Raw genomic sequence first — 27,529 nt, 5'->3', positions numbered from 1 at the left:
GAGTCAATGTTAAATGTGAGTAATGCCAAAAAAATTTTTTTTAATTGACAATGAGAATTAAAAAACAATAAAGTTTTTTGCTGTATTTAAAAAAAAGTTTTTAAAACTCAATGATGAGAAAATAAACAAACTGATTACAGATGGGCAAAAGATTTTGACATCTCACCAAAGAAGATATACAAACCACAAGGCAAATAAAAAAGATGTTCAACATCGTATGCCATTAAGAAATGGCAAATTAAAACAATAATGAGATACCAATATACATCTATAACATTGGCCGAAATCCAAAATACTGGAAACACCAATGCTGGTATCATGTGGAGCAAGAGAAACTCTTGCTGGTAGGAATGAAAAATGATATAGACACTTTGAAGAACAGTTCGAAAATATCTTACAAAAATTAATCATGTTCTTACCAAATGATCAAGCAATCATGCTCCTTGGTATTTATCTGAATAAAGTGAAAATTACTTGTACATAGGTATTTATAGTAATCTTACTCTTTCAATTGCTAAAATTTGGAAGCAATAAAGATGCCCTTCAGTAGGTAAACAGATACTGTACAACTGGACAATGGAAAATTATTCTGCACTAAAAATATCAAGTCATAAAAGATAAAGTGAAAACTTTAATGCCCATTACCAAGTGAAAGAAGCCAATCTTAAAAATCTACATACATTCAGTGAATATAATTCTGGTAAAAAGGAAAACTACGGAGACAATTAAAAAAATCAATGATTATCATGGGTTAGAGGGAGGGATGAACAGACAAAACACAGCAGATTTTTAAGGCAGTGAAACTACTACTCTGTATACTACAATGGTAGATACATGTCATTTTGCATTTTTCCAAATCCATACAACCTACAATACCAGTAGACCCTAATGGAAACTACAAACTTTGAATGATAATGTGTCAGTGTAGGTTCTATAATAAATATACTATAATAAATATACCACCATGGTCCCAGATATTCACAGTAGTGAAGGGTTGAGCATATGAAGAACAATGGAAAAGGGCCTCTGTACTTTCTCCTCAATTTTGTTATCAGCCTAAAATTACCATTGTAAAATAAATCTGATGAACTAAAGAAATAAAAGATAACAATGCGTGAAACATACTCTCAAATGGTTCAGGAAAAAAATGTATGTGCATGTGTAAAATGACAGAATAGGCAAAAACATAAATAAGTAAATCTTAATGAATATATGGATACTTATTTTCCTATTCTTGCAAATCTTCTGCAAGTTTGAAAGTTTTTTAAAACAATTAAAAATTCAAGAAAAAAACACTCTCCCCATCTCATTCAGAGTAAAAGTCCTGACAATTAACTGTAAAACTGATCTACTTCAGACTCACAGGATTGTTCTTATTAGTTGCTGGGAACTTGTCATTCCTGTTTTCTTGGTACACTCTTATACAAAAGGTCCACAAGGTTTTGTTCTCTCACATCATTCTCTCACATCCTTCAGGTCTTTTTACTAAACTAGAAGACAGAGGATGGTGTAGGTCCCAATATCTTAAGCCATTGATGAATACTGGAAAGAGCTACTCAAAGAATGAAAGCAAGAGCTGACCAACAAAAAGAAAATGATAGTTTAATTCAGCTTTTAGAACTGGGATTATAACAAGCAATCACCTTTTTTAATGCTTGTTGTTATTACCATGACAGGAAATAAAAAGCAGACACAGAATACAGTGTTTCCATTTAGCATTTACCTATTTCGAGCGGGGGATTTCCCAGCATCATCCTGAACAGATACAAGTCTTGTTGACAGAGCAGTGTTGGAGGAGTCTGGATGAATCAAACTACAAAGAAAATAGGAAAATATTGAGATCGCTTGGAACAGTAAAAGACAAATCCAATTCCAATGAGATGTTTTAACATTTAAAAGCAAATTAAATCTTTTCCCCTGAAATTGGGGGATTATGGATCACTTTTGCACTTGCTTGGATTAAGGTGAAAACTGTGTGATTATCATATCAAATGTCAAAAGAATGATAAAGTTTTTTAAGTATACCAAACATTAAGAACACCAATAGCCAAACACGGTGGTGCATGCTGGTAATTCCAGCAACTCAGGAGGCTGTGACAGGAGGACTGTGAGTTCAAAGCCAGCCACAGCAATAGCGAGAAGCTAAGCAATTTAGTACAACCCTGCCTCTAAATAAAATATAAAAATAGGGCTGGGGATGCGATTCAGTGGCCATGTGCCCCTGAGTTCAATCCCAAGTACACCCCTCACAAAATAACAATAAAATAATGAAATTGGTTGGATCAGTGACTTACATGATAACTTCCCAAATCACATATAAGATGGAAATGATTTGGGAAATATGAGTTCTAAAACTTTACTCTCTGTCCCCACAGCCCACTGGAATACTAAAATAAAAAGCAAACCTAGGTCTAAGAGCAGGTTCCACCTCTTACTAGCTGTGTGACCAAATTCATTATTTAATCTTTCTGAACTTCAGCATCTGCATCTGTCAAAAGGAAAAAACAGTGCCTACCAAAGAGGTATAATGAATAAAAGAGAATGAATATTAAATAATTAGCACAAAATCTAAAACTATTATTCTACCTTTGACATCTATCAAACACCTCTCAGGAAGCTATCATACCTGGTTTGTTTTATAAAATTTGTTTTATTAAATTGTACCTGCCAATTAAGGGCTCATATAGCCAGATCATACACAATTAAAAGATATTACTAATTAAAATAAGCAAGAATTGAAGACTTTCTACACTTTGTACTATATTATTAAATATATAATCAATTTTTTAAATTTATAATAGGTATGTAAGATATAAAGAATCATGATACTACAAACATCAAAAGATTCATCAAGTAATTTAAGAAAAAAATAACACTATCACTGATTCCAAAGTACCTATGTTCCCACCATGATTTATTTTGTATACTTCTGAAGTTTACATAAATGAAAGGTTTGTGAATGTATGATTATATAAAACATATTTTCCATTTTATATTATGTCCCTAAGATTCATACATGTTCAACTATAGTGGTGATTGGTTCATTTTTTTTATTTGTTTAAATATAATGTACAGTAAAATTCCTCACTTCCTTAAGATGTAACTGACAAAATATCTCATCAGAAAAATGTTGGTTAAAACTCCAAGTTCTTTGATATGGTCAGATTTGGTATTATGCTTAAGAAAATTATGTTGCTAGAGAAAGCAATCAGAAACTGATGAACCTAGGACACTAACTCAAATAATTCTAAGTAACTTCCAAGTAACTTTCCCTACTACCAGTCCATTTAGACCTGCAGAAAGACAGGAAATGTACCTTTGGAAGGAAAAAAATCTAATTTCATTTAGAAATATGAATACAAATCTCATTAGTATTATCCCTAAAAAGACTTCATTAGGAATTATTAATCTCAGTGACTTCTATTGCCTATTCATCAAATATCATGAAGTTTATATACATGCCATGTGCTATTCTTGGTGCCAACAGTAAAACAGTGAGTGAACAATAAAGATATAGTCTCTCGTCTTACTGAGATATACTCTAATTGGTCAATAACCTCACTACCCATAAACATCTATGATCCTGCTGGAGGTGAACCAAAGAGAAAGGAGAAAATGGTGAATTTGAAATAATTTGTATAAAAGTCAACCGAAAGCACTTATAAGTCAAGAAACTTAGTATTTCTCAAGTTTAAATAAAATTATATTCAAGTGCCAGTACCTTTGCCAGGCCAAATCATCCTCTAAGAATATGTTACGGCTGGCTTTTCTACTCCCAACAGGTGTTTGGGGTTCACTGGGATCAAGTACAGACACAGAGCAAGCAGAATCTGAAAGAGCACTCAAATCTTCCCCAACGGAATTACTGTCTGTGGAATGAGCATAACTTAAGGCTATTTTTCTACAAAAGGTGCAAGCTCGGAAGTCTCCTGGGAGGAAAAAAAAAAAAGAGAGAGAGAGAGAAAAAAAAAAAGGAAAATGAGTAAAAAACAGCAACAGTATATTATTTAAAATATTTTAAATCCTTGGGTTAACAGATAATCTAATAACAGGGAAATGTCTTCAAGTCTTAAAAGACTACCCCCCAAAAATTTTTTTTAAATATTTATTTTTTAGGTGAAGATGGATACAACACAATGCCTTTATTTTTTTTATGTGGTGCTGAGGATCAAACCCAGGTCCTGCACATGCGAGCCGAGCCCTCTACCACTGAGCCACAATCCCAGCCTCCCAAATTTTTTAAAGAAGTAAAATGCTTCAGCTGGCTCTGTTAAATATTTTAAGAATCATCACTATAATAAATTTATCCAGGGGCTGGGGTTATGGCTCAGTGGCAGAGAACCTGCCTCACACATGTGAGGCACTGGTTTCAATCCTCAGCACCACATAAAAAAATAAATAAATAAACAAAATGAAGATATTATGTCCATCTATAACAAAAAATACTTTAAAAAGAAAAAAAGAAAAACGAAATTTATCCAAGTGTCCAAATTACTTCAAATATTTATAACAAGGTAAGAAAATTTGACCCAATAATACTGGAAAACTCTGTTTGTAAGATATCTTTTCAAAATTGTAAAAATGAAATAAGGGATCTATCAAAGGTAGGAATTTCAAGCAGAAAAAAATTCAATACAGTAAATAAACCAATGTAAATGTAAACAACACAATTTCCCTAGGCAACAAGTGAGGAAATTAAAGTTTCTATTATGAAGCCCTGAAGAGTGGCCTCTAGAAGGGTACACAATTTTGAAATAAACTAATAAAATGGCCTAAACACAATATGATATATTGAGATAAACTTTGCTGAAATTCTTATAACGAAAAGTTAAAATAGAAATGAAATGTACTTGGGAGAACAAACAAGATTACTTAATACTTCTATTTTTTTTTTTTTTTTAGGATGTAGTCGTGCCCAAAAATAAGTGGTAATTTCTACCTTGTTTTTGTAAAACATTGTTTTGTGGTTCCGTAACAATTTGGTGTATTAAAAATGGAGGTGAAATAGTCATATGCCACATAATGTTTTGGTTAACAAGATCACATAATACAATAATTGTCACATAATGGAGCCGAAAAACTTCATTTTGTTCCCCCCACCTGCAGTACTGCGGATCAAACCCAGGGCCTCACACTTCTGAGGCAAGAATACTACCACTTATCTGTAGCTCTGGCCCTTGAAAAATTCTTATCACCTGGTGATGTTGTAGCCATCATAATGTTGTAGGGCAACACATTTCTAATGTTTGTGATGCTGTTATAAATAAATCTACTACTCTGTAGATCTTATAAAAGCATAGCACATACAATTACATATATTACATAAAAGTTGATAATAATGATAAATGACTATGTCACTGACTTATGTCATTATGATTCTACACTTTTTATCATTATTTTAGAATGAACAACCTTTTACTTATAAAAAAATTTACCATAAAACAGTATACCATGTTGGATCAGTAGCAGTCTCTCTATTGTTCAAAATGCTATAATTGATACTCAGAAGGCTAGATAGAAGGAACACCTGAGGCCAGAAGTTCAAACCCAGCCTGGGCAACTGCAAGACCCCAAAAACCCAATCCACCCTACCAAAAAAAAAAAAAAAAAAAAAAAAAGGGGCCATAGGGATCTATTAACCAGCACCATCCAGGTTGGTTTAAGTATATTCCATAATGTTCACACAAAGATAAACTCACCTAAGTGATGCACTTCTCAGAACTTACCCATCATTAAGCAACACAAGACTATATTTAACTTTACATGTAATTTAACAATTCTACCTTAATTATTTATTACCACTACTACTAAAAATCTGAAGTGACAGAAAAGATTTCTAAAAGTTCACTGTACTGCTTTTGCCATAATTTCACCAACTATAATAATACCTCTGTTTTATTTTAAAACTACTATTATATAATACTTAATTTTATTAAACTATACATGTATCTTAATCAAAATAAAATGTCAGTTGTTGATATACTAATTTCTGTCACCACAATTTAAAAGATAAAATCTATTAAAACTATTAAGAAAAATAGATCTGCATCCACTTCAATCAGGACCCCAGAAAACAGTAACAACAAAGTGAACACCAGTCTAGGATAATCAAAGCACTAGGATAATTACCATCAACTGACCAAGGCAGAATTTCAGTGAGGATGTGAAATTTCTTCCTTCCTGAAAGACCTACAGTTTACCATTACAAAAGCGGGTTTGTTTCTTACACTATTAAAGGAAATCTCCCTGAACCAGTCAGCTCTCAAAACTAAAGTTATCAAACCAATAAAGACAGTCAAGCCTGACCAGGAAAGTTTCATTTCATTAGAGCATTCATCAGCAAAGGCCACTACACATATAAGTGTATTATATGATGGAAAAATTAAGGCTGATGAGACACAGTCCTGCCACCAGAGAACTCACAGTATACTGGAGATGATGGACATATATAATTTAAAATGCTGCATGATGAATGCATAGATATTACTTTTACTATTACCATAATAATTGCTTAATATTCATGGATCCTTTGATATGTGCCAGACATTGTTCCAGGTATTCTACTTTTATTCAGCGTCTCAATGTGCAATTGTGCACTAAATATATTATTCCCATTTGTGATGGTTAATCTTGGGTCAACTTGGCTAGACAAGGGGTTTGGTCAAGTAATCTAAACAGTTATCTGGGGTTGAGGGGTGCAGGGAGTATGATTAATATTTACAAATACTGAAGTAAAGCAAATTATTCTCCACAAGGTAGTGAGTCTCATCCAATCAGTTAAAGGTCTGAGGAGGTAAGACTAAAGTTTCCAGAATAAAAAGGAAATACTGCAAGGCAGAAATCCTATAGAAGTTTTCAGCCTGCTAGCCTCCTTGAGAATTTCATACTTGCCAGCCCTTCACAATCATTAAATCACTTGAGCTGATTCCTTAAAATACAGATAAACTTCTCTCACTCATTTGCTCAGTGTGTGTGCATAACTCCGTTCATTCTGTTTTGTTAAAGAATTCTCACTAATGCAGATTTTGGTACTGTTATATTTGAATATGAGATGTCCCTCAAAAGCTCCTGTAGTAATGCAGTAATAAGGTGAAATGACTGGATTGTGAGAGCTGTAACCTGATCAGTCTAGCCTAGTTTAAATGGACCTCCTGGTATCTGTAGGTAACTTGAATGTGGCTGAAGGAGGTGGGTCATTAGGTTCATGTCTTTCCTCTCTGCTTCCTGACCCCACCATGAACTAAGCAGCTTTCCTTCACCACTCCCTTCTGCCATGAAGCTCCATCTCATCTCAGGCCCAGAGCAGTGGACTCAATTGACCATGGATTAAACTTCTGGAACCAGGAGCCAAAATAAACTTTCCCTCCTCTATATTGTTTTTGTCAGGTATTTTTTTGTCACCAGACACACAAACATAACTAAAACTGGTAAAAAGAATGGTTCCAAAGGAAAAGAATTTTAAGGATAAGGTTCCTGAATGGGCTTTCATGTTTCTAGAACTGGTTCTCTGATTGGACTGAAAGGCACTAATGATTTTATTTCTAACAGCAAAGAGAATATTGATAATCTATGGTGTGCTTAGCAATGCAAACATGCAAAATATCACCTATGTATAGATACTCCTAATCAAATACTTATAAGAAGCAAGATTATGAGTTACTATGTATTTAATCTTTGAACATTTTTGTCAAACTAATGAGTATATTAAGATATACTTATTGTTCCTAATTGCACTACACAAAGTAGAGAAATAAAAGAATAACCTCAGGATTCAAATTCCCAGTTCAAGAACTGAGCTAATTAAAAGTATCTGTCTTCCCTGAAAGAATCCCTTATCTCCTATGGCCTCAGTGCTAAGATTGCTGAATATCTAACCAATTCTCAAAATACTAGTGGCTGAATTAATACACATAACAACAAAGACAGAGACAGGAGTGAAGGTTCTGTTCACAAGCCAAAGAACATGAAGAACTACCAGCAACCACCGGAAAATAGGAGAGAAACCTGGATGAATTCTCCCTTGGAGCCTCCAGAAGGAAGTAAGACTGCCAACACTTTGATTCCAAGCTTTTGGCCCCCAGAAATGCAGAAATGGGAGAACAAATTTCAGTTGTTTAAAAAAATACCAAACCCATAACTTCAATTACCAAGCTTGCAGTATGTCTGCTAATAAAGTGAGGACACTGATTAGGAAGAAATGGGATCCTGAAAATTAGAATGAAGATATATGGGAAAAGCCAAAAGAAGCTAAGGATATTAAACCCCCAAATCTGAACCTCCTGTCGGAAGTAGCCTTTCCAAGTCATCCGAAATTAACTCTGCTTTGCTTCAGGAATTTGTAATGCCCTCCCTCGAGTTAGGTGCCTTGCAAGACACTTCTAATTCCCCTCAAGATCTATTCCTAGTACCTCCATCCCATAGTCAAGTCCTGTCAGGTCTTAAAGGTAAGGTACAAAGTAAGACCAATGAGGATGTATGTGGTATACCCGAAGAACCAAATGACTATTCCAATTAATATAGACAAAAACCCAAGGAATGTGTGAGATGGCTATTGAGGGTATAGGATAAGAGTGGATAGAAAATTGGCCCAAGTTGAATTTACTGATATGGGTCCATTAAATAGAGATTCCATATTTAATCTTGCAGCTTGAGAAGTTAAAAGAAGCTCTTAAGTCTATTTAGTTGACTGGCTAAAAAATATGAATCTTTAAAAGGTGGCTTATATTAAAAATGAAGATAAAATGCCTGAACTTCCCTAATATACTACAGAGCAAGGAATACATGAGCTTAGGAAACAGGAATGAGTCAATTTTGCACATACATAACCACACTCCCTCTCTCTTATTATGTGATGCTCTGCATGATCTTTGGGCTCTGCTAGCAAGAAAGACATCATCAGAGGAGTACCCTAGACCTTGTACCTCTACAATCAACAAAAACAGGTATTTGTTTTTTTTTTTTTCCTGATGCCAATTATGAAACAGGGATTGGTATGTACTGGTTTGGCTAACGTAGCCAAACCTGCAGAGGAATTCAGTACAGCTCAATTCATTGTTCAACAGCTACTGGGTTTATTTGGTCAAGATACTCGTAATATGGAAGCAGAAGCTTCTCATACTTGTTGTATTTGGAGCTATCACCAGGAACTAAAAGCTAAAGTAAACAAAAGATTTTCTTCCTGATAACTTGAATAATCTGGATGTAGACAAAACCACTGGGACCTAGTTATGATTTGATTATTTATAAAGTAATGCTAATTGTGCTAATACTTGGAAAGCATAAAAAATCTAGTTGTGATAGTAGTGTTTGATTTGACAGAAAACTAAAGTAAACTTTTAATAATAGTCTCTCTTTTTACATATGACTTAAGGAATTTATCTATGGATATTAGTAACCTTTTTCTATGATTTGCCTATAATAAATCATACTTGGTCACACACATAAAATAGAGTGGATTTGCCATATAAAACCTGCTCCCTTATCCCTGAAAGATATACCTTTCAGCACAACCATGAAACATAAATTTGTGAGGGGAGACTCAGAATCCCTGAAGGGCTCTGGCTGCTATTGCTTTTCTTTTTAGATAAGAAATTACTGCTACCACTGAACAGGAAAACCAAATGCAATTGGGATAACTGGATCCTCAGGTATCAGGGGCCAAAGGGATTTATGGTCTTTGAATACTGTGACTATACAATTAAAGCAAGGAAACAGTCAACTTTTTCAGGGATTACCAGCACTAACTCTAAACTGAAACTAATTCCAAGGACTCAAACATCACTGTTGTTCACCAGTCACAGCAGAGGCTTAGGGAGGCATGGCAACTGATGGGAGTTTTAGCTCAGGTACATGTGACAGTGAGTTTAGTGGATCCCCAAAGCCCATTCTGTGGTTATTTCATCAGTTCTAGAATATATAATTGATATAGACATATTCAGCAACTGGAAAAATCCATACATTGATTCCTTAACCTCTATTATGGTGCTTCTGGCCTCCAGAACTGTAAGACAATAAATTTCTATTGTTCTAAGCCATTCAGCCTGTACTTTGTTATGGTAGTCCTAAGAGACTAAAATGCCAGCCAGGCATGGAACACACACCTAAAATCCCAGTGACACAGGAGGCTGAGGCAGGATGATCACAAGTTCAAGGCCAGCCTCAGCAATTCAGCAAGTCCCTCTTTCAAAATTAAAAAAAAAAAGACCAGGGATCTAGCTCAGTGGTTAAGTGCCTCAATAAAAAGGAAAGAAATCAATCCTAACCGTATGAGATAGATTTTATCCTAAGGGTAATGGTAGCTCTGAAAAGGTATTTATCCTAAGAGTACTAAGCAGGGAAATAACCTGACATGATCAATTGGCATTCTACAAATACTGACTTGAATATGAAAAATGAATTCAAGATAGGGAAAAACTAAGAGTAAGAAAATCTCTTAAAAGCTCTAGTCAATCTGGATGAAAGATAATGAACTCTGTAGCAATTTTAGTTTCTTTTTTTTTCAAGTGAATGAAAGCAAAAGGAAAATCTATACAATAACAAAAATAACATTAAAGAAGTCAAGAGCATTTTCTTGAGTAATTTCGGTCCACCTTCCACTCCAAATCACTGCATAAATCCACACACCATTGTCAGCTTTCTTCTGTTTCAAAATAACTTGAATTTTCAGTATTGCTAAAATTTGACTATATTCCTTATGGAAGAATAAGAGTAAGATACAATTTGCCAAAACATAGTGTCATATAAGTCAAGAAAAAACTTTAAAAATAAGAACTCTCATAATAATATAAATTAGAAATCTACTCTAACCATCTTGTCTGATAACTTTTAACATCCCTAGAGCTTTCTGCTAGTATCTATGATACACTGTCTTTTATTCTAGTTATTTTTTTAACTTTCCATCTACTTTATCACTTGACTGTGAAGTGCTGTCGCCCTCACTATTGCATCCCCACACCTTACACACAAGGCCCAAAATAAAAATTGGCTTATTGTTGGTCCTGTATTATAATTATTTTATACTTATGACCTTTAAAAATTGTAATACTGTCAATGAAATGCATTTACCTGTATAGCCCATAAATTTTCCAGGGATTTCTTGATTATAGCAATGACTGCAGAAAATCTGTTGGCAATGGTGTCTGCGCCTAAAGGTTGTGATTTTTTCACTACAGTCACAGCACTCTTTACATTGGCTATCTGGCATCCAGTATTGCTTCAGGTCACTATCCTATAACAATAAAAATGTGTGAAGACTTCTTGAAAATACTGATTTTTATATTGTAATGGCAAATAAAATCCTGAAGATTTTTTTTTACAGAAATGAGAAGTTAATTCTAAAATTCATAATAAATGCAAAAGACCAAAATGACCAAGAACAATCCTGAAGAATAAAACAGGATTTACATTACCATCCTTGAAGACTTATTCAAAAGCTATATAATTTTAAATAGTACTGGTGCAAGGACAAAAAAATGGAGATATGGAACAGAAAAAAGTAGCTTAACATACACTAATGTGTACATGATTTTTGTGATAAGATTTACAGCGCAATCAATGACAGATGGTCTTTCAAAAACTATGGTGCTATCCTCATGTCCATTATATCCAAATAGACATGAAAATAAAAGGAAACTTGACCCTATTTATTCACACAAATAATAAAGCTTCTTAAAAAGAATCATAGGGGTATATCTACAGATCCTGGCCTGAAACTAGCCTTAAAAGGAGAAAAAAACACTAGCCTTAAAAGGAGAAAAAAAAACTGATACAATAAACCACATTAAAGTTAAGAACTTACGTTAAAAAAATTGTGGTTTTCACAACTGAAATAAATAATAAATATACTATCATTTTATTCTTTATTTTTGGTACTAGGGATTGAAACCAGGGGCACTCAACCTCTGAACCACATCCCCAGCCCTTTCTTATATTTCATTTAGAGATAGAGTCTCACTAAGTTGCTGAGATTCTACTGCCTCAGCCTCCCAAGCCTCTGGTATTACAGGTCTGCACCACCACACCCAGCTTAACAAATACATTTTCTTTCAAGTCATATTATGTCATTTTTCAGTGGGAATGGTATGATCCCAAAAAGTATGTACGAAGAAATCTTCCAAAGCACTAATTATTACCTGGCTTTTTCCCTCCATGATTTCTTTGAGACGTTTTAATACTGTGCTGAGGCTTCGAAAGCTGAACAGCTGTACGAGGATCATGACCTCCAAAGTGTTGAGAGCCACAGCCAATGGGGCCCCAGCAAACTTCCAGCTGCCAGCAAACTTCCAGCTGCCGGCTGATGATTGGCTCACAGTGGCCCCAGCAACATCTAGCTGATTGGCTCCTCTGCGGTCATGTTCATTGGGCTGTTTCCCTGCCCTTCAAGCTGCCAGCTGATGATTGGCTCACAGTGGCCCCAGCAACATCTAGCTGATTGGCTCCTCTGCGGTGATGTTCATTGGGCTGTTTCCCTGCCCTTCAAGCTGCCAGCTGATGATTGGCTCACAGTGGCCCCAGCAACATCTAGCTGATTGGCTCCTCTGCAGTCATGTTCATTGGGCTGTTTCCCTGCCCTTCAGACTACGGAACTGCTCATTGGGGGACTTCTTTGGCTCCGCCCATGCGACCTAGCCAATCGGCCTCAAGAGCAGGAGGATTGTGGGAGGTGGTTGGTTGGTGTGTGGGGAGAGGCTTCTGGAAGCCGGTGGTGGCAGTTGGGCTCTGAGGGTTTTTCCTGAGGAGCTGTTTTGTTTGGCGTTTGTAGTTTTAAAAATAAAGTTTGTTTCTTTTGACAAGTGGCTCCTGAATTGTGCCCAGCCAGACTGCGGCATTTGGTGGCTCGCACGGGGAGCGACTGAGGGTAAGTAAACTGCTCGCCCCTGAGGGCAGGGCGAGAGGATGGGTAGCCATTCTAAGTTTACTCTTTTGTTTTGCTTCATTTTTGTTTTAACTTGCATGTCCCTGGAGATGAGTGAGACGGAAGAAAAACCGCTCACATTTGAGGAAAAACTATTTGCGTTTGAGGAACAGATAGGGAGAAAGGACGGATGGACATTTCAGTCCCTGGAGATGAGTGAGACGGAAGAAAAACCGCTCACATTTGAGAAAAAACTATTTACGTCTGAGGAACAGATAGGGAGAAAGGACGGATGCACATGTCAGGAGGATAGAAAGGCTATAATGAAATTTTGTTGTTCCATTTTTATTGGATTCTGTCTCGGTTTGGTTTGGTGTTATCTTGCTGGGTTGTATTATAGAAATACGGGATCAGCAATTAGTAAAAAACAAACCGAAAGAGTGTTAAGTAAATTTTTAGAGCAAGGAAGCTACCCAGTAAAATCAAGAGCAGTCAGGGCATACGTTGATATAATACAAAAATATAGCCCATGGCTTTTTAAGGAGGAGTTGTTAGATATATCACAATGGAACCATCATGGTGAAGATTTAAAAAGAATAGAAAAGAACAACCCAGGGACTCTGCCAGTTGGCACATTGCCAATGTGGATGCTCGTATCTGGCTTGCTTAGTCGAAAGCCTTCAGTTCAGAAAAAGGTAGAGGAAGGAAGTTTAGAGCAGCAAAAGCCATCAGGGGAAAAGTTACAACAGGAGACTGTTAATAACATCTTTCTATTAGAGAGTGAAAGTCTCCAACCAACAGCACCACCTCTACAGGAGACTGCTACTAACAGCATTCTATCACCAGAGGGCATAAGTGTCCAATCAACAGCACCACCTCCATATGCTAGGAGGCTCCCAACCCCCGCAGTTGATAGTTGGGATCCTGAGACAGGATCTCAAGTATGCCCTGTATTTGAGGCAGGAGGGCAGCGAATTCACCAGGGTTTATTTTACAAAACAGTGAAGGAGCTAAAAGAGGCTGTAACAACCTATGGTCCTCAAGCACCCTTCACTGTAAGCTTGATCAAATCCATTACCAACTTAAACATGACGCCAGCAGATTGGGCTAATATGTGTAAAGCTGTGCTAACTGGAGGACAATACCTGTTATGGAAGGTTGCCAATGAGGAATTTTGCAAGGAGACGGCTAGGCGAAATGCAGCAGCTGGTTATCCTCAGAGAAATCTAGATATGTTGTTAGGAAAGGGACCTTATGAGGATCGGCAGCAACAACTTGCATATGATCCTGGTGTATATTTACAAATTGCTGTAGATGCAGTTAAGGCATGGAAGACTTTACAAGGACATGGAGGTTTACAAGGTCAATTATCTAAGATAATACAAGGAGCTAATGAACCTTATGCTGAATTTGTAGATAGGCTTATTCAAACAGCTACCAGAGTTTTTGGGAATACAGAACAAGCAATGCCATTAATAAAACAACTGGCTTATGACCAAGCGAAACGTTGGTGCAGAGATATCATTAGACCATGGAAACAGGAAGATTTAAACAAATATATTAAATTGTGTAGAGACATTAATGAACAAGAGCAAGTCATGGCAGCTGCAGTAAAACAGGCTTTAGATGCCAGAGACATTAATGAACAAGGGCAAATTGTGGCAGCTGCAGTAAAACAGGCTTTAGATGCCAGAGACATTAATGAACAAGGGCAAATTGTGGCAGCTGCAGTAAAACAGGCTTTAGATGCCAGGCTAAGAACATGCTACAATTGTCAACAAGCAGGACATTTTAAAAGGAATTGCCCCATAGGAGGAGGGTTTAACAATACTAGGTATCAAAGGAATAGAATACTGGGTATTTGCCCACGATGCCGTAGAGGGAGACATTGGGCTAATGAATGCTGTTCTCAAACCACCATAGAGGGTACTCCATTATCAAAAAACGAACAAGGACAAGGTTTTTATCCACAATATCGTGGACAAAGGCATCGGGCTCCGTTGCCAAAAAACGGACAGGGGGCCCCAATGCTCCGGGGCCCTAAACCACAAATATACGGAGCTCTGGAGGAACCCAGCAACCCCAGCAACCCCATCAGGGTAGTGCCCAGGGCATCAGATCCCTCATCAGACAAACCAGAGGGAGCGCAGGGTTGGACATCTGCGCCTCTGCCAGAGCAGTACTAACTCCAGAGATGGGAGTTCAAATCATTCCCACAGGGGTGAAAGGACCTCTTCCCAAAGGAACAGTAGGCTTATTATTGGGACGCAGCTCTTCTACTCTAAAAGGACTTTTGATAAGTCCTGGGGTAATTGATCCCGATTATGAAGGTGAAATAAAAATTATAGCCAGTTCTCCAAAGGGTATATCAGTAATTTCACCAGGAGATAGAATAGCACAATTACTAATAATACCAAGCCTACATGATAAATTTTCCAGTCATGTTGTAGAAAGAGGTTCCAAGGGATTAGGCTCCACAGGTGTAGATTGGGCTATGCTTTCTTTAAATTTAGATTCTCGCCCCATGCTAAAACTAAATATTCAAGGACATGAATTTAATGGGCTACTGGATACAGGTGCAGACCTTAGCATTATCTCTTGTCAAGAATGGCCAAAACATTGGCCATTACAGCAAGCCACTCAAACGCTTCGAGGCCTAGGAGTGGCGAATAATCCCGCTAAAAGTGCAATGGTATTAGATTGGAAGGATCCTGAAGGATGTGAAGGAACTATACAGCCATATGTATTGGATCATCTTCCTGTAAATTTATGGGGACGAGATGTCTTAGATCAATTAGGTTTGACATTAGCAAATAATATCAATCAAAATGCACCCACTATTATGGCTAGACAAGGTTTTAGGAAAGGAAAAAGATTAGAAAAACAAGAACAAGGTATAGCAGCACCAATACAAATAAATCAAGGAACAGACAGACATGGGTTGGATTTTCACAAAGGGCCACTGAGACAATAAAAATTACCTGGAAATCAGAAAGACCAGTATGGGTCCCTCAGTGGCCCTTGACTAAAGAAAAGATACAAGTAGCCCATGATCTGGTCAAACAACAATAAGTGGAAGGACATATACAACCTTCTGTATCTCCCCATAATACTCCCATTTTTGTAATCAAAAAGAAATCTGGTAAATGGAGATTATTGCAAGATTTAAGAGCCATTAATAATGAAATGGTCATTATGGGACATGCTCAATCGGGGATTCCTCAGTTGTCTGCTTTGCCAAAAACTTGGTATGTTTTAGTTATAGATATTAAAGATTGTTTTTTTTCAATTCCAATTCATCCTGAGGATAGTCCACGTTTTGCATTTACTATCCCTGCACTGAATCATGAAGGTCCTGATCAGAGATATGAATGGAAAGTACTCCCTCAAGGGATGGATAACAGCCCAACTATGTGTCAAATTTATGTTAACAAAGTAATCCAGCCACTTAGAAATCAAAATCCTGAGCTACAAATATTTCACTATATGGATGACACATTATTAGCACACAAAGCTAAAAACACATTGCTAGAATGTTATGCCACACTTACAAACTTATTAAAAAATTATAATCTAGAGATAGCAATAGATAAAGTACAATTAAATTTTCCAATTAATTATTTGGGAGTTCTATTATCCTCAACCATGGTCCGTCCACCAAAAATTCAAATACGAGTAGATCAACTCAAATCACTTAATGACTTTCAAAAGTTATTAGGAGACATAAATTGGATAAGGCCTTATCTAGGTATTCCAACAGGAGAATTGGGACCTTTATTTGATATCCTAAAAGGTCCATCAGATCCAAATTCACCCCGAATGTTAACGCCTGAAGCAAGAAAGGCATTAAAAATCATTGAAACATATATGGAAAATATGCATTTGGATAGAATTGATAAAAGTTTGCCTTTATTATTTATTGTACTATCAACAAAAAATATTCCTACAGGAGTATTTTGGCAAGAAGGTCCATTATTATGGATACATTTATCTTATTATCCTAACACTATTCTTACTAGGTATCCTGAGGCTGTAGGACAATTAATACTCAAAGGAATAAAAACAGCAAAGGCAGTGTTTGGAATTTCTCCGAATAAAATTATTACTCCATATACTATGAATCAAATTGATGAATTAGCTAATGAGTTAAATACTTGGGCAATAATCATGTGCAAATCTAATGTTTCAGTTGATAACCACTTACCATCTAATCCTTTATTGTCTTTTTGGTCATTGCATCCTGTAATTTTTCCAAAAATGACAAGAAAAACACCTATCATGGATGCTCCAAATATATTCACTGATGGGTCAAATAATGGTACAGCAGCAATAGTTACACCTGATCGAACTTTTACATTTTTAGTACCCAAACAATCAGCTCAAAAGGTAGAGCTTAATGCAGTATTACAAACTTTTGTGATGTTTAAAGATTCTGTATTTAATTTATTTTCTGATAGTCAGTATATAGTTAATGCTATAGTATCCCTTGAAGATGCTGGTAGGATTTCCCCTTCTTCTACTGTTTTCTCTTTGTTTTCCACTATACAAAGTTTAATCTGGGACAGAAAAGATCCATTCTTTATAGGACATATCAGGGCACATACAGGATTGCCTGGAGCCCTTAGTTTGGGCAATGATTTAGCAGATAAAACTACACATGACATACATATTTTCTCTATACTAGAAGAAGCTATAAATTTTCATAAAAGGTTCCATGTCAATGCTAATACTTTACAAAAGCGTTTTAAAATAACTAAGGAGCAAGCTAGACAAATAATAAAACAATGTCAAAATTGTGTGACCTTTTTACCACAAGTTAATCTTGGAGTCAATCCTAGAGGATTGATACCTAACCATATTTGGCAGATGGACGTCACACACTTGCCAGAATTTGGAAAATTAAAATATTTGCATGTTACAGTTGATACTTCTTCTGGATTTTTGATGGGCTCCCTTCATGCCAGAGAAAAAACTAAAGATGTTATAGCTCATTGCTTACAAAATTTTGCCACTGTGGGCATTCCAAAACAGTTAAAAACAGATAATGCCCCTGGTTATACGTCTACTTCTTTTAAACAATTTTGTTCATCATTTGGCATTACTCATATAACAGGAATCCCATACAATCCACAGGGACAAGGCATAGTTGAAAGAGCTCATCAAACAATTAAAATGTACTTATTAAAGCAAAAAGATGGAATTGGGAAGGGGTATATATTCCCCAAAGATAAACTTAAAATAACCCTTTTTACTCTAAACTTTTTAAATTTGGATTCATCAGGACTTAATGCTGCAGAAAGGCATATGTGTCCAAAAAATGTACATAAGCCCAAGGTACTTTGGAAAGATATTCTAACAGGACAATGGAAAGGTCCTGACCCAGTAATTGTCTGGAGTTGGGGGTCTGTTTGTGTGTTTCCACAGGAAGAACAGCAGCCGATTTGGATTCCAGAGAGATTAACTAAAATCCTGACCCAGTGATTGTCTGGAGTCGGGGGCCTGTTTATATGTTTCCACAGGAAGAACAGCATCCGATTTGGATTCCGGAGAGATTAACTAAAATCCTGACCCAGTGATTGTCTGGAGTCGGGGGTCTGTTTGTGTGTTTCCACAGGGAGAACAGCAGCCGATTTGGATTCCAGAGAGATTAACTAAAGCGAATTCTACAGACCAAAAAGAAGATGATTTGGCTCAAATCAATAATAGCTGATATCCAAAACTCCAATTTGGCTATCCTTACATCTGCGACAGAACCAAGATGCTTTTTTCAATATCTATTTTATTATTGCCCTTTCCCATATCATGAAGTTCTATTTTGTTTTTTGAGCTCATACAGACCTAGGTTAATGTTTTGTTAATCAGTTCTATATATTTTTTTTTACTATAGAGTTTTTAAACATTGCAATGGAGATTTCACCTGTAAAAAGTTATAAGGCCTTTACCATTATGTTATGTGTTGTATGTATTTATTATGTGTGCACACTTGTGTTTTGTGTTATGTGTTTGAATGTACATATGTCCATATATCATATATGATGAGCGCTCATAAAAAAAAAAATGGATCCAAAATTTTTTTTTTATTCACGTGATTTAAATGGTTTAATTTAAATTGGGTAAATAACTGTTAAGAATTGTTTTAATATGTAAACAAAAAAAGGTTAACAGATCTGTTTGTTTACTTTCACCTATCCTTTTCATTATATTTAATAATTCTTTTGGAGATAATGTAAATTGTTAAGAAAATTGTTTTCTTTTAGTGCCTTCTGGAATGTTACACAATGTTTTCTTTAGCCATTATTGCCAGAATTTCTATCTTCATCCCAGTGCCAGTGAAGATAATGTAAATTGTTAAGAAAATTGTTTTCTTTTAGTGCCTTCTGGAATGTTACACAATGTTTTCTTTAGCTATTATTGCCAGAATTTCTATCTTCATCCCAGTGCCGGTGAAGACAATGTAAATTGTTAAGAAAATTGTTTTCTTTTAGTACCTTCTAGAATGTTATATAATTTTTTCTTTAGCCATTATTGCCAGAATTCCTATCTTCATCCCTGTGCCGGTGAAGACAAAGATAAAACTAATCTACAGTCTCTGCAATAGCCATCACTGAACCGCTTACAGAACTTGCCTAAACTATGTGTCACTTGTATGCATTGTGAACTCACTTGTATGCATTGTGAACTATCTGTTGGTGCAGCGACTTGTGGTAGTATTGGAGTATTGATTTGGTATATCTTCCTCCCTTCTGCTTGTAATGATCGTTCAGCTATTTGGGGGCCAACAGAGGTGAGGCAAAGAACCTCACCCCCCCGCTGGTACCTCTTCACAGGTGTGGCTGTATACTGGACCGGTAGTCAATGACGGGTAAGATCCAATTACAATGGTACCAACCTAAGACAGGAGGCTGACGCCCTGAGGTCAGCTCATCCGAAGACGGGTAAGGACCATATGTAGTATTGGACAACCTAAGGCAGGCACAGTCCCTAAGCCACATGCTTGTTGTTTAAACAGAGAGGGGGAGATGTTGAGAGCCACAGCCAAAGGGGCCCCAGCAAACTTCCAGCTGCCAGCAAACTTCCAGCTGCCGGCTGATGATTGGCTCACAGTGGCCCCAGCAACATCTAGCTGATTGGCTCCTCTGCGGTCATGTTCATTGGGCTGTTTCCCTGCCCTTCAAGCTGCCAGCTGATGATTGGCTCACAGTGGCCCCAGCAACATCTAGCTGATTGGCTCCTCTGCGGTGATGTTCATTGGGCTGTTTCCCTGCCCTTCAAGCTGCCAGCTGATGATTGGCTCACAGTGGCCCCAGCAACATCTAGCTGATTGGCTCTTCTGCAGTCATGTTCATTGGGCTGTTTCCCTGCCCTTCAGACTACGGAACTGCTCATTGGGGGACTTCTTTGGCTCCGCCCACGCGACCTAGCCAATCGGCCTCAAGAGCAGGAGGATTGTGGGAGGTGGTTGGTTGGTGTGTGGGGAGAGGCTTCTGGAAGCCGGTGGTGGCAGTTGGGCTCTGAGGGTTTTTCCTGAGGAGCTGTTTTGTTTGGCGTTTGTAGTTTTAAAAATAAAGTTTGTTTCTTTTGACAAGTGGCTCCTGAATTGTGCCCAGCCAGACTGCGGCACCAAAGGTAGGTTCTGCTTTCCTTCTTGTATCTGAGTCATATTAAAAAAAAAAGAGAGAACAACAAAGGCAATCTTGTAAACGGTTCCTTGTGTCTATATAAAACACTGCATCTATGTGATGTGAAGTGCTTTTATTACTTGTATTCTCCCAACCAGTGACATAGGTTGAGAGTTAAGGGTGGTCTTTATAAGGGTAACAGACTGTTGAAAGTATTTCTTATTGCCATGTAAAATACTATTTCACAAGCAAGTAAAAGCCATCTAAGAGAAGAACTATCTGAGCTGATGGTTTGGAGGCCTAAAACAGCAGCATCATCTACATGGTCAGAATTCAGTAATGATTTCTTTTGCTCTTTGGTCCCAACCTATAATAAATACCTGCTGGACATTTAACAGAAGAAAAAGCAACTCCAGAGGATTAAACACTAGCCATAAAAGGAGCAAAAAAAAAAAAAAAAAAAAAAAAAAAAAAACTAATAAACCACATTAAAGTTAAGAATTTAGGTTAAAAATATGTGGTTAGTTTAGCTTAGTCTCTATATTAGCTTAGTCTCTATATTAGTCTCTATAGTCAAATAGGTAAGCAATAGGATCAAATGGTTCACTTCTGGGGCTAATCATCAAAAAGAAATAACTCACCCCTAAAGATTCTGATAGAGGGCTGGGGTTGTGGCTCATCGGTAGAGCACTTGCCTAGCATGTTTGATCCTCAGCACCACATAAAAATAAATAAAACAAAGGTATTGTGTCTAGCTACAACTAAAAAATAAATATATTTTTTAAAAAGATTCTGATAGAATTCAAAACATCCAAGAGAGTAGATTTGACCATGATAAAATCTGACAAATGTCCAAGCATATTATAACTGCCAGAGAATTGCTAAAACTCTAGTCCTATCCTTCTCTATTGCACCCAACCCAATCCTGTAGTTCCAAACTGAAAGGGTCAGGTATTTTGGTCATAGTGACAAAAAGTTAAGATACTCCAGCTGTTTCAAAACCTAAGGGTGAACAGGAGGTGATCTGACAAAAAAGATGAGTTATCTAACTATGGACTGACAACTCTGTAACCATGAACCCAAAATAAACTTTTCTTACAAGTTGTTCCTCTCAGGTATTTTGGTCATACTGACAAAAAGTTAAGACACTCCAGCTGTTTCACTGAAATGGCAATACTAAACATAAATCTATCTATAATAAAACAAGCCCAGATTCTAGCTTTGTAACCAGAATGGTAGATGCCCACCAAAAGTGCCACTAGTAGGTAACTGTACTTTTCTTGTGGACCAAAACTACTGCAGTTTCTATTCCTGGATTAGTGTTATGGTTTTGATATGAGGTGTTCCTGAAAAACTCAAATTAGTTAATGCATGAATATTCAGAGATGAAATGTTTAGGCTATGGACACTATAATCTTATCAGTGAATCAATCAATTTAATGGATTAATAATCTGAGTGGATTACTGGGTGGTAATTATAGGCAGCTGGGACATGACTGGAAGAAGGAGGCCAGTAGGGGTATATCCTTAGGCCTTATATTTTGTTCCTAGCTACTCACTCTCTCTACTTCCTAACTGCCAAGAGCTGAGCAGCTTTCCTCTACCATGTCCTTCTATTCTAACATTCTGCCTTGCCTCAGGCCCAGTGTAATGGAGTTGGCTGACTACGGAGTGAAACTTCTGAAACCATGAACCCAAAGTAAACTTTTCTTAAAAGTTGTTCCTATCAGGTATTTTGGTCATAGTGACAAAAAGTTAAGACACTCCAGCTGTTTCAAAATCTAAGGGTGAATAGGAGGTGATTTGACAAAAAAGATGAACATCCAATTAGCTTAAACACTCTAGTCTTATAACCCATGGAGCTCCCACTAACCTAAACAGACTGCAGTTATTTCCAAGGTTTCAAGTACCCACAGGCAACTGCAGTCTAAAAATTTTAACATTTGTCTTCATTCTTTCAAGAGAAAGAGACAACAATCACATGATTTTTAACATATTTATTGTCATATTTATTTTTGTTACTCTCTTTCTATGCCTAATTTACAAGTTAAACTTTATCACAGATGTGTACATATGGGGATTAAAAACATAGGGTCTGGTACTATCTGTGGTTTCAAGCCTCTACTGGTACAGAAAAGAAAGGAGGTTTAGAGTATATCCCTGCAGATAATGGGAACTACTATAAAATGGAAAATCTGGGGCTGGGGTTGTAGCTCAGTGGTAAAGCACTTGCCCAGCATGCATCAGACACTGAGCTCGATTCTGAGCACCACAAACAGATAAATAAAATAAAACTCCATCAACAACAACAACAACAAAATAATAATAATTTAAAAAATAAAATGGAAAATCTGCCTCAAACTCACTATTTGCCAGATTTATATTAGGTGTGCTTTGTTTTAGTTGGGTGGGAAATAAAAGATTACAAAGAAATGAGAGGTTGATATCTAAATCCAAATTTACAAAGAATTACCTAAATCAATTTAATGAAATAATCACTGTATCTAAACTGCACTTATTTTTAAACACTTTGAAAACTTTTTATCTTAATTTAGCATTAGTAATACCTCAGAAGTGGTACTAAAATGTAAGTATTAGAAAGACCAAATTATTCTTGAGTCTCAAAATATAAAGCAACTATCCATGAATTATAAGTTGAAAAAGGAGACAAAGCTGTGAGAATTACAATGGCAATGCTCCGCATACTGGCAATAACAAACTGTGAAGCCCCTTGCATTTAGCTACTTAGAAATACAAGATAGTATTAATAACATCATCCACTGGAAAAGGATGAGTGAGGCTCTTCCTAGAACCATGAGCACTAGTGCCCTTGAATTAAGACGAACAGACACTGAGAAAATCTAGTCTAGCTCTTTGCTCTTAGGCAAATAATCTTAGCTGCTTCTTATAAAAGAGATACCAGAAAATTAAATTATTTTCCTAAGGTCTAAAGCCAGTACATAATTACAGTTCTTTAGTGAAGAAAGGAACTTATTTGGCCAAACAGTCCCAGGCTTTTGAAGTTCGAATGCATCTAAGGTAGAATCCAAGAATAAAGACAATAAAAAAGGTAGAGGGGCTGGGGTTGTAGCTCAGTGGTAGAGCACTTGCCTGGCACATGTGGGACACTGGGTTCGATCTTTAGCACCACATAAAAAAACTAAATTAGTAAAATAAAGATATTAAAAAAAATTTTAATATAGAAACTGCAACAAATGAGACATTAGAAGCTCCATCTAAAAATATTTAAATTCAATTGTATCATAACATGACAGGCAAAGTTAGGCAGTCTGTCACTACTAAAAGATGAGTTTCTACTCCAACTCCTCAACTGAACAAGTGAGGAAATCCTATGCTTAAAATGGAGACTGCTGCTCTCCTTGGTCTCCTTTTCTTCTTTCTGTAGCTAAGGAAAGCGTGGTATTTTGAAAAACTAAGACTCAATAATTCTGCAAAGAAAAGGTGGTAGGTGAAATTTTCAGACAATAATGTCTTCATTCAATATTATTTAGTCAGAAGGGCTCCCTCAACAAAAACAGGCTGTTGGCCATGGGCCAGGTATAAGAGCTAAGGTTAAAGGTTAAAGTGGAGATGTTTTAAAATAAAAGGAGAACTCCTTTCTTTCTCTTCCCTTGCCCACCTTCCAATTGTTAACCAGGGGTTAAAGCTCACTGCCTTAGAAGTCCTGTAAAGATGACACAGCCAGCTCTGGTCCAGTTCTTCAGCAGTACTTCTTCTGACTTGATTTCTCTTGCCTCTTCCACTAAACCAAATCTCAGCTAGCAATAAAATATCCTTCTGCCAAACACCATTGCTTTCATCTATTTTTCATTCTCATGGGGAAGACTGGCCAGGGCCGACAGGATCTGGTATTCAGGGACACTTGATTTCTCAATGCTGTATCCCTTTGCCTCTATTACACCACTTCCCACTGCCTTCTTCTATCACCTTGATAGATGGTTGGGCAAACCATTCTAATGAGTTTAGCAATCTACCAGAAATAAAGCATAAAATATTTACTCTCTCCAGTTTCTTCACTTCACTGATCCCTAGCACGCACTCATTAGAAGAGCATGAAAATGAAGGAGGTGACTGTGTAATAAACCAGGATGGAGAATAAACAGGCAAGAAGAGCTCAGCTTATACAGCCACACTGACAGTTTGCACCCCACAAAGGACACAGGCCAAGAGCAAGTGGTAGCCCAGCAATGGAGTTGAAGAATTCTGCAGCCAGAGGCATGCACATCACATTTCACTAGCACCCAAATACAGACGCAGAATTCATTCACAAGACTGAAACTAACCTGTGTTCTCCTGGGGATGCTGCAAATTGTTCTCTGCTGAAACTCAAGCAAGTAATTAATCAAAAAGCAGCCAAGAGGTCTGTTGTTTGCCTAAATCAAAGTTTAGTGACATGTTTAAGAGCTTTTATTCAGATATCAACAAATTCTTTCACTAATTAAGTAATAGTTTTATTTATTCTGGAGAGTACCTGACTATTCCAAACAACAAGAAAGTTAAGTCAATAAATAACTTGGGAAACAATGACTGTGGAAAAATCTTAGAAGAATGAAATAAGAACACTGTTTTACCTAACACTGAAGAGCGTCGCTGAAGTTCCTCATTAAGCTGTTTTTTATAAGGAACAGGTGACCTCACTGATTGTGTCCTTGAAGGGAGCTGAGGGCTGGACCAACTTCCACTGGAATAAGGGTGCTCTTTTTGGCTCCCTTCTCCTCTCTCTGTAGAGCAAAAGAAAGGTTGACATTATTTGAAAAATTGAGACACAAGAATTCAGCAAAGAGAAAACATGAAATTTTCCAGACAACTATATTATATATAAACATGCATACACACACACATACATATATATACTTACATATATGTATGTATATATTACATGCATAATTTAAAATTAGGCTTTTGGACTTTTTTAAAAGAAAGAAATACAAAGAGAAGAGCAAAATTATAAGCCAATAATCACACCCTTGGTATATGTGATTTTCTGTTTTACTTTTCATTTGAAATTTGAGGAAATAGAATGCAAGCTTTTTACACAAAGGCCCAGAATTTTTGCTGTGTTTATGGAAGAGATTCCTTGTACTATTGAAACAGCACCCAATATAGTAGCTGCTCAATAAACGTTTACTAAATAAATAGAGTATTATCTTATAAAGAGTCTACATAATATAATATCTTAGATGGAATCTTATAACAATAAAAGGACATTATGTAAAAATTTTAAAACTCTGAATAAAATACATACAGTAGTTAGTGAAAATTGTAAAATCTTTACATTAGTGCAGTAATACTGATAGTATAGTAATACTAACCTAAGATGTTAATAATAGCAGAAACTGAATGTAGGGGTAAACTAAGTGCTCTGCATTATCTTTCCAATTTTTCTATAAATCTAATAAAACTGTTTTAAAAATTAAAGCTTATTTTTTTAAAATTATCATCTTAAAAATGTACCAAGTTTTTACAGTACTTTAAACCTAACCATTAATAAACTTAATTAGAACTATCAAAATTTCTACTGAGGGGCTGGGGTTGTGGCTCAGTGATAAAGTGTTTGCCTCGCACATGTGAGGCACTGGGTTCGATCCTCAGCACTACATAAAAACAAGTTAAACAAAATAAAGGTGTTGTATCCACCTACAACTAAAAACAATATTTTAAAAAAAAATTGTACCTAGTCTGGGCTCAATGGCACACAATCCCAGCAGCTCAGGAGGCTGACACAGGAAGATCACAAGTTCAAAGCCAGCCTCAGGAAATTTGTGACACTGTAAGCAACTCAGCAAGACAAGCTCTTGCCCTGTCTTTAAATAAAATATAAAATAGGGCTGGGGATGTGTTCAGTGGTTAAGCACCCCTGGGTTCAACAGTACCCCCCCAAAAAAAAAAAAAGAAATCTAGCTTTTTCTTCTTAAGCAGAAAAATCTGGTGATATATGAATTAAGCACCTTGTTAATATTTCACTTTCTCACAAAGATACATCATGAAAGTTGAATAAGGGAACTATAAAGAATCAAAACTGTAAGTTTTCTGATGCTTAAGAGTAAGTCTTCCCTTTGTTAAATCGAAAAAGATTTACAAAAGAACTATATGCTGATTTAAAAGAAGGTTCATCCTGGTCAGGAGTCAAAGGTTTAAAGTGTGTAAGATGAGAAAGACTGGTAGGAGGTCGAGGCAAATCATTAGCAGAGTCCAGTGTTGAGGAAGTCTTATCATCTATGGCCATTTCATGAGTCTGCAAAAGAAAAAAAAAAGTTACTGTTTCAGAAGCCAAAAGTTAATTTCAAACAATATGCATATATCTGGAAGATCCTATTCTGTGAGAGTTTTTACCTATGAAAACCAAAGAGTCAGTGAATTTAGCTTAGCATACTCAAGTGAAGGTTTAAAAACACTGCTGGCTAAATCAAATCTCAACACCTAAAACTGATGGTCAACCTAATTTCAAACATTACTATTAAAATCATTTTAAAATTTTTAAATTAAAAAATTTGCAGGTAAGGCATAAATGTGAGCAGGCAAAGAAGAAAAATATTTTCGTATCTGTAAAATTTTGGGAAAAAAAGGCACTTAATATTTTTTTAAAGTTATAGGGGGAAACTGGTTTTATGCCAACATATAAATTCCTCCATCTTACTTATTTCAGCTTTTCCCTCTAAAAATATAACAAAAAATTATCTACCTAAAGAAAGGAAATAAAATAGTCATCCTTTAAACATTTCTATATAAACTCAACAATTAGCTCAAGTTACACCTTATTTGAATATTGACAACTATTCAAATCAATAAGCTGTGCTCCATCATGTTTCCTCCCAGGAACATGAACTTGCTATTTTCCCCTTTAACCCTATATAAATATTAAGATAAAGATCTTCCTAAAGGACTTTTTCCCCTAAATTACCAAAAATCATAATTCAGCCAAAGCAGTAAATCTCCACATCAGAGTTTACCAAAAAAGCACCGATTTATATTTTGCTATTCGGAGTTATAGTTCAACCAGAAGAACCATGCATACCTCTAGTTAGTCATTAAAATG

The 27,529-nt window shown here is 36.3% G+C and overlaps 1 protein-coding gene across 1 annotated transcript in view; it reads right to left on the bottom strand.

The window, feature by feature from the left end:
• Positions 1-26,719, bottom strand: part of LOC144251052 (1-phosphatidylinositol 3-phosphate 5-kinase-like) — a 38,647-nt gene extending 11,928 nt beyond the window's left edge. The window contains 9 exon segments of the mRNA XM_077794179.1: positions 1,724-1,813; positions 3,722-3,929; positions 11,065-11,227; positions 12,132-12,188; positions 12,190-12,218; positions 13,727-13,729; positions 20,475-20,504; positions 25,065-25,216; positions 26,550-26,719. Of these exon segments, the coding sequence (XP_077650305.1) occupies positions 1,724-1,813; positions 3,722-3,929; positions 11,065-11,227; positions 12,132-12,188; positions 12,190-12,218; positions 13,727-13,729; positions 20,475-20,504; positions 25,065-25,216; positions 26,550-26,719 (902 nt within the window).
• Positions 26,720-27,529: the final 810 nt, after the last annotated feature.

Source organism: Urocitellus parryii, chromosome Y (assembly GCF_045843805.1).
Source record: "Urocitellus parryii isolate mUroPar1 chromosome Y, mUroPar1.hap1, whole genome shotgun sequence".
In the NCBI taxonomy this organism is placed as follows: Eukaryota; Metazoa; Chordata; class Mammalia; order Rodentia; family Sciuridae; genus Urocitellus; species Urocitellus parryii.
This window is presented reverse-complemented; position numbering and strand designations above follow the sequence as displayed.